An 8,765-nucleotide genomic window follows, 5' to 3' on the forward strand; every position below is an offset into this window, starting at 1 on the left:
AAGTCCTTCTTCACTGATCCTTCCTTGAAATTCATTTGTTAACTTTGTCTTTTATCTTCCAAAGAAGTAAGAGCTATGTTAGGACTTCTGTATTTATGGAGTATTTCAATCCACTCAATACTCCTCTGAAGTAAGTGTTCTTTAAGAGGAGCATTTAGAACAACAACATGGGAAATAATTTCATTCATTTGGTGTTTGGACAAAATGAGGAGACAAAAATAAAGCTAATTGCCACCTGCAACCACTTTCTTGCCTATTCCTTGCTGTAAGGGTAGAAACCTATCCGGCGACCTCCAGCCTGGGAAATGAGATAGCTTAGAATTGACGTAGCATTAATATTTAATATTCCCTTCTTTTTTCTGAGCGAGGCCACTTGATTTTCCCTTTTTTTTTCCATCTCCAAAACAGGGTAGGAACCTTAGGAGAGAGGAGAAGAGAGGACACGCTGTTTTTCTTTTTATATATTTTTTCCTCACACTTTCAGTCAATTAACATATTTTAACAATTTTTAATCTCTATGGGAAGGAAATAGCATTTCAATCTCATAGGAGAATTCCCAGGGAGTCTCCCCAGGGAGGAGTGCTGCTTACATTACCCATCAGTAGTATCTAAACTCCAGGCCCTCTCAAACCCAAAATATCGTGCATGTGTAGTTTAAACAATGTTTAGTTCCTTCCCTAACAACTGAAAAGGTATCCGTATACTAGAACAAAGGAGTTTTTTCATCAACAGAAATTGATACCGTTATAATTATCTTGTTATTAACAATAACAAAGGGGCAAAAGGAGGCCAGTCATTATAAGTGTGGCCATTTGGGCAGCTTCACCAGGAAGCTGCAGTTTCACTCCTCGGGGAATCACCTGCCCATTCTTTGCAGATCACTGTGGGAAGGGACTGGACAGAGGGGAAGATAGATGCATGTACAGTAAAGTTGGGATGCAGCGAAGATGATGCCTGTCAGAGATCATTGGCTAGAGGGGGCAGGGCCAATGAAAGCCCCCCAAATAATCCCCTAGTCTCTGTGTGGCTCTTGGCCATTGGTGCTCTTATGGCTCTCTTGCACTTGCCCATGACCCACGGCCATGCAGACCCCCAGAAGCAATGGGCTGATGGACTGCAGTGGGGAACACAAACTAACCTAGTCTGATGCTGGACTAGACCTGTGCTCCAACATGGAGTGGAAACTCAAGGCACTGGTTTTGATCTAGTTCTGTGGAAGCCACAGCTATACTTCTATGGTGAACTGAGGGAAATGAAACTTTGGAAACTCAGGGTGTAATTCCTCAGAAATAAAGCTTTCTCCATGGGGGTGTCAAGAGCTTCTCATTCCAGTGGCACCCCAAGAACCGCAGTTCCACAGACAACAAAACTATCAGTCTTTCCAAATGAAAATGTAGTCACCAGTTTTCTAACTTTAAACATCTTAAAATCCATTCATCATCCTACACTCCATTACAGTTTGATCACTACAATACCTTGCAAGTTGATTTAAGGTTATTTTAGAACAGTGAAAATGTAAACAAGTTATATAACTGGTAAGGAGATAAAATATAAGTGACATATCTGTGTCTGTTTTTCAAGTGCTTAAAATGAATACTAGACATCATTAGAATATTTCCCCTAATTGTGGCAACCTCCTTTTTCGAAAGTGGGTCAAAATGAATTTATCATCAGTAGAAATAAAATAGTGAGTGTTAGATAGAGAAAGAGAAAATAGTTTTATCTGCTTCTTGTTGCCAATTTCTGATTTCTATCAAAAATACTTTATGGTAATATACCAAAACAAAATATTGTGATTTTTTTAATGTATGACTGGAAAAGTAAAGGAAGACTAGATTTAAAAGTAAATGCTGGATAAGGAGAAGTTGGACACTAGAAGCCAAGTTGTGTTTCAAAGAAAAAAAAATGTGAAAAGGAAGTACGTGCTTCCATCTGCAATAGAGTATTGGGGTCATAAAGATATATTGTAATTTGATATAGATTTCTGACATGTGATTCTATCTTATTTGTGTTGTTAATATGAGCTTCACTTATTTCCTTCATAGCATTTAATGAAGATGTACCAGTAAACCACTGATTTTAAAATCTACAATGCTACTATGTTTTATTACAATAATACATTTTAATTTAGAATTCTTAAGTAAATGTTTGTAATTTCTTACAGATACATGTAAAAAATGTGGCTGTTTTTTTTTTCTCTGAAATATATTATTTTGGTCCATAAATGTGAGACATCATAGTTTTTATTTTAAAAGATCATTAGCTCTACTTTCACATTCTCTGTGTGTTAACCTATTAATCTTAGTGACTTTTTATTAGTCTATATTTCTTGATATGTTATTTCATTTATGTCAATTTTTCCTAACCTAATTTTTAGTATAAATCATGTTCAAAGCAATGACATGATTATAATTTAAGGTGGAAATTTTTCTACTTTGTTAGCAGGTAGATTCTTCTGTTGTCTCTTATTGCAGAAAAACCAGAGTTGGCCCTTATAATATAACCATTCCCCATAGTATGTATATGTTGAATTTTAAAAACATACAATTTTATAGACAGTACAAATGTAGTGAACTGTTACTATTAAAGTAGCTAATAAAATATTTGTGCTTCTTTTTTAAAAAAGTATGTATCATTTTGTCTATAAAATCTCTACATTTTTAATAGCTTTTGATTTATTTTGATGAGGAGGAAAGTCATAATCAAAATAAATTAAAAAATATTTTCCTACATTAGATAGATCTCTCCAGATCAATGTTTAAATATATATATGAAATAACCTACTTACATCAAATCCTATGTCTAAATGATAACATTGCCAAGAGTGTAATATTACCATGTGTTATTTTTAAGAAATGGATAATATTTAAGAAAATTTGAGAGGGAGAGAGAAAAAAAGATAGAGACTTTGTTAAAAATAAAAGTAATAATAAAAATGATGAAATAATTCAAATAAAGATAAATGCATGAGAAAGAAAGTCAATTGTCTTTAAAATATTTTAGACAAAACTGGATGTCAAAAAATTACGTAGTATAAGGCGTATAATACCCATGGAAGTTTGAGAAATATGCATTTTTCTCTCTTTTTTTGCAGCTCATACAGACTATTAGTGCAGTAGACAAAGATGACCCTTTAGGTGGACAAAAATTTTTCTTCAGTTTAGCTGCTGTCAATCCAAACTTCACAGTACAGGACAATGAAGGTAAATTGTAGAATCTATTCATTGTGATTTTGGGTGACATTAACAAAGAATTTCACCCAAAGTACCAGTAACCATATACATGATGTATTAGCTTATTTGATCTGGATTACAAAATTTTGTTTTTTATCAAATATTTAATGAAATGCTATGGTAATTTCTTTACTCTCTTAAATTTTATAATAATTAAATATGTGAAAAAGTTTCTATATGAGTCTTAATTAAAAAATTGAATCTTGAAAACAATAGCAAGACTGGAAATAATCAGTTCCCCTAATAAAAAGGACAGGACACAACAAAAGGAGTGAGAAGAAAGAGAAATAACCTTAACTTGTCATTGATCAGCTTCCTCCTGCAAACATCATATGGGAATAGAGCCCTAAACAAGAATTGAACCATAACCTGGTTTATAGGACAATGCTCAACCACTGAGCCACACCAGCCTGGCGTTGTGAAGGGATTGAATGCAAAAGTGTAATTGCAAGAGCAAGATACACTGTTCTCCTGCATAACACATGAATTTTATAATGTCTCTGTGGTCAAAAATACTGTGGTACTATTTTTACAAAAAAGGTATACAGCTTTTTTTGAGAATATGTATGGTAATTAGTCTAGTCTAAACACAAGTATGTAGTTAGAACTTTTCTTTCCTTCATAAATCTGTTAAACTAATTATAGGAAGAGGGAGGGGTTTAAGAAAGGCCAGCATCCCACTACCTGCTTTTTCCTGTATGTCTATTAGACACTAGACATTGTCTTTGAGCTACACCAATACTTGAGTTATGCAGTATATTCATTTTAATGGGTGGAAATCAAAATTCAAAAATATTGATTGGGACTCATAAACTTATTGACTACATTGTTGATTTTAAAAGTGCAACTGTTCTGAAATTTTATCCAATCTTATTTCTGCATGAATATTGAATTAATGTATTGTGTGTGTGTGTGCGTAGACACACATGCTCATTTGTAAATAAGAAATCTTTACTAAGATTTTTGTTTGCTTGGTATGCATATTTGTTTCTGAAAACTATGCTTTCATCTATGTAGTCTTGACAAATGATTCACTTACAAAAATTCACCGTTTTGAAAACATCTAAGAATTAGTTGAAAATCTAATATATAAACAATCGTAGTATTGGATCCTCAAACTATCTATTTTATCTTATATTTTTATTTTAATTTCATTGCATACAATTTATAGGAAAATTGATGTTAAATTTTATATTTCCCATAAACATTGGTCTATTTATATGTTAAAACCATGCTGATAAGGATGATCTGCCTTTACTGTTCCAAGTCTTTTGTAATATTTTAACATTTACTTTAGATAATACTGCCAGAATTCTAACCAGAAAAAATGGATTCAATAGACATGAAATAAGCACCTATCTCTTGCCGGTGGTGATATCAGACAATGATTACCCAATCCAGAGCAGCACGGGCACGCTGACCATCCGCGTGTGCGCATGCGACGGCCAGGGCAACATGCAGTCCTGCAGCGCTGAGGCCCTGCTGCTCCCCGCCGGCCTCAGCACTGGCGCCCTGATCGCCATCCTCCTCTGCATCATCATCTTGCTGGGTAAGAGGCTGCGGAGAAATTCGATGGCTTACTTTAATATACTTGCAAGCAAGAAATGTTGCTATTAAAATACATTCCCCAAACCAACCCCAATGTTTTAGATATGAATTATCCAGGGAATATTGCTTATATTAATATATTTTATCTGATCAGAGTTATTACCGTCCTTTGTTTTTGTTTTAGTAATGAAACTGAAAATCAGAGATGTTCAAAACGTTTTCTAAGGTTACACCGTTTCTGAGTGGCTGAACCAAGGCAAGGCTATGGGTTAGTCACTGTATGTATAATTTTTCAGTACGTCTAAAGTTTATTTCCACCCTTTTTATGGCTGGATGGAGGTCTCACTATCTTACCTCTTCACTGAAATAATGTTGAAATAGTTCTTTTTACCTGGTTCACTTGTTCATAAAAATATAAATAAATACTGGATTTTATAACCTAGAGCAAATTGATTTTTAACTGCTTTTGAATTAAGAATCAGGTTTAAATTACTCTGTAATTGCATTATCTTAAAACTATGTGAGTATTTCTGTGTCCCTAATCAAAAACACTGTGCCTGATATTTTAAGAAGCAGTGAAATGAAGTTGGATTTTTGGAGCCAATCTTAGTAAGTTTCATTATCCTCATTATTAGAAACCCCCCCCCTTTTTTTTTTTGCTGGGTAAGATTATTTGGTTGATAAACAACCTGAAGTTTAAATTTTTTAAGTCAAAATTCATATGTGTGTATGAATACATAAATTTGGGCAAAACTGATGTCATATTTTCTCCCAAACTTGAAGAATAAATATATTTGTTCTCTAGGAAGTGTCCTAATTTTTTAATCACTTTGAAGGTCAAAAATGTTTATCAATGGATTAAGTTTTTCTTTTTTGTTGCATTAAAAAAAGTCTCCTGTTTGCCCTCTTACATAAGCTTAAAGGCAAGTAGTCTGACATACTATGTCAATAAGAGAAAACATAACTTAATACTATAATTGTCTTTGTCAGTTTGGACTGCTATAACAAAACACCGTGACTGATAGCTTAAATCACAGAAATTTAATCCTCATAGTTCTGAAGGCTGAAATCCAAGTTCAAGGCACTGGCAGGTTCTGTGTTTGGTTGAGGGCATACTTCCTACTTTGCAGATGACTATCTTTTGTGTCTTCACGTGGCAGAAAGCAATGATCTCACCTGTGTCTAATCCCACTCATGGGCGCTTCACTCCTGTGACTCAGTTACCTCCCAAACACCCGACCTCCAAATCCCATCACATTGGGGATTTAGGCTTTAAAATGCATTCGGAGAGGACACATTCAGTTCATAACTAATAAATTCCATATTCTTTAAATCTTTGTTATAAGAAGCTAAATACAAAGATATTTCTTCATACATATGCCTGACAACATATTTATCCTCCCTTTCCTTATCTAATTGAATTTACCTCTGTTTCTTCAAATCTTCATTTTAAAGGATCATGACCAAATTGAGGATGGGAAACTTATACAACCAGACAGAATTTGATATTATCTATATTCTACTTTTATGCCATTATTACTTGTATGATTTAAATTATTATTATTCATACCTTGTTCTGGAACTAGGGATACACATTGAGTGATACACATTTCTACTTATGGACTACACTTAAGATGCATCTAGCCAAGGTTTTTGTAGTTAATTCAATGTATTAATTCTTTCTTTGCCATCATGTGATCCAACAATTATTTTTGATCTCATGTGTGATATATATTTCCATGGAAAACTTCATAATTTCTAAACTAATGATGTCTAAGTAATGTGGCCATTTTTCTCCCCATAGCATTTAAGGTCTTTTTTTACAATGTAAGAAAAAAAAAAATCTGTGCAAATCCACCAGTAAAGCTATTTAACAGAAACCGGTTATCCATATCTTGTGAAAAATGCTGCCTTAAAAAAAAATGCTTTTATTGGTTTCAGAGAGAGGAAAGGAGAGGGAGAGAGAGAAACATCAATGATGAGGGAGAATCATCAATTGGCTGCCTCCTGCATGCCCCCTACTGGGGATCAAGCCCACAAGCCCCTCACATGTGCCCTGACTGGGATTCAAACTTCTGGTTCATGGATTGATGCTCAACTACTGAGCCACACTGGCCGGGCAATGCTGCCTTTTTAAAATAATGTATAAGTATGTGAAAAACGTAGACATATTTTTGCCCTTCTTAATTGTTTCAATTTAAGCTGAATTTAATGTGTCAATTTTAAAAATATAACACCTATGTCACTTTTTAATGCAAAGTATAAATAATGTCTCTACATTCAACAACTCTCTTTAAACACTTTTTAGCAAGATAAAATAAGCCACTGGATTTGGGAAATTGTTTTAAAAATAAGTTAGACACTTAAACTCTACCCATCCTAGCTAAATCCGTTAATACCCTCCCCCCACCCCCCACCCCCGCAAAAAAAAAAAATGATCAAAAAGTACAAAATTAATCCTAAATTCTAACCTGTCCTGGAAAACCCATCACTTAAACTCCTTTGTATTCCTACCACTCGGTCTGTATATGGTGTTGTAGCTGGATCTTTAATGTATCTTTTTTTTTCTCTCCAAGTGATAGTAGTACTGTTTGCAGCTCTGAAAAGACAGCGGAAAAAAGAACCTCTGATCTTGTCTAAAGAAGACATCAGAGACAACATCGTGAGCTACAACGACGAGGGGGGCGGAGAGGAGGACACCCAGGCCTTTGATATCGGCACCCTGAGGAACCCCGCAGCCATCGAGGAGAAGAAGCTGCGGCGAGATATTATTCCGGAGACTTTATTCATACCCCGAAGGACTCCCACGGTGCCAGACAACACGGATGTGCGGGATTTCATCAATGAACGGCTGAAGGAGCATGATCTCGACCCCACCGCGCCTCCCTACGACTCGCTGGCAACCTACGCCTACGAAGGGAATGACTCCGTGGCGGAATCTCTGAGTTCCTTGGAATCAGGTACCACTGATGGAGACCAGAACTATGATTTCCTCCGGGAATGGGGCCCTCGGTTCAACAAGCTGGCGGAGATGTATGGTGGCGGGGAAAGCGACAAAGACTCCTAACCTAGGGTATATATTCTGTTCAAACAAGAGGAAGGCACTTGGCCAACACCGTCTCCACTTCACAGTATTCGACATCCAGGAGAATTTTCCTGCCACTCAGCACAATTTTTTCCCCATTTGCTTTTTAAATTTGTTCGTTAATCACATTAATTCTTTCCTGTAGGATGTCTCATGGAATATATACGGCATTTTATTTAATCACTTCCAAGAGCCAAAGCTATGGAAATTCAGTGGTGTCCATTTTAGAAATAAAAGATAATTTCAGAACCGTGAACAGGAATAGTTCTCCCTTAAGCAACCTCACAAACAAGCCGCTTCTGTTAGATACATGCCCTGCCCTTGCAAATGAAGCTTTTAAAAAAAGGTGAAGACAAATTTTAAGGTATATCCTGTTCTGTACATTAAATTAAATGTACATGTGGTGTTAGTAGGTGTGATATGCAACCTGGTATACAAAACGTTTGTGCAATTTCATTTCATCAAATTCTATCTGCTAATGTTTTATATTTATATTTTTGTATTTATTTTTAAAAAATAAACCAGTTTTTACAACTACATTGTCTCCAGCTTCTTTTTTTCCCTAGGAAGAAAAGGTTTCCCATGGGCTAAATATCTTGGTACAAAATTACAGGAACACAGGTAAGAACACAAAGTCATTACCATTGCTGTTTAGAGCTCTGACCAAATTAATATGATGTAGGGAAGGATCCTTTTTCCATTGAGTTTTGTTATGCTGAGATATGTGAATGAAAAGTAATAATCATTTTTAGACCATTTGAAAAATTCCCATGTAAGCAAATTTAGAACATGGACATCCTTATGCTGAATATTCCAAAATGCCAGCAATGCACTTACTTCGTTTTGTACATATCCACTAAAATAATGTCTGAAAGATTAAAACATTTATTTTTGTAAGA

At 35.1% G+C, this 8,765-nt stretch overlaps 1 protein-coding gene across 1 annotated transcript in view; it reads left to right on the forward strand.

The window, feature by feature from the left end:
* CDH10 (cadherin 10) overlaps nucleotides 1-8,403 on the forward strand; it is a 135,422-nt gene extending 127,019 nt beyond the window's left edge. The window contains exons 10-12 of the mRNA XM_059694740.1: nucleotides 3,095-3,203; nucleotides 4,531-4,782; nucleotides 7,358-8,403. Of these exons, the coding sequence (XP_059550723.1) occupies nucleotides 3,095-3,203; nucleotides 4,531-4,782; nucleotides 7,358-7,848 (852 nt within the window). The 3' untranslated portion in view covers nucleotides 7,849-8,403. The remainder of the gene's footprint in view (nucleotides 1-3,094; nucleotides 3,204-4,530; nucleotides 4,783-7,357) is intronic.
* The last annotated feature ends 362 nt before the right edge of the window (nucleotides 8,404-8,765 follow it).

The sequence above is a fragment of the Myotis daubentonii genome, chromosome 4 (genome assembly GCF_963259705.1).
Source record: "Myotis daubentonii chromosome 4, mMyoDau2.1, whole genome shotgun sequence".
In the NCBI taxonomy this organism is placed as follows: Eukaryota; Metazoa; Chordata; class Mammalia; order Chiroptera; family Vespertilionidae; genus Myotis; species Myotis daubentonii.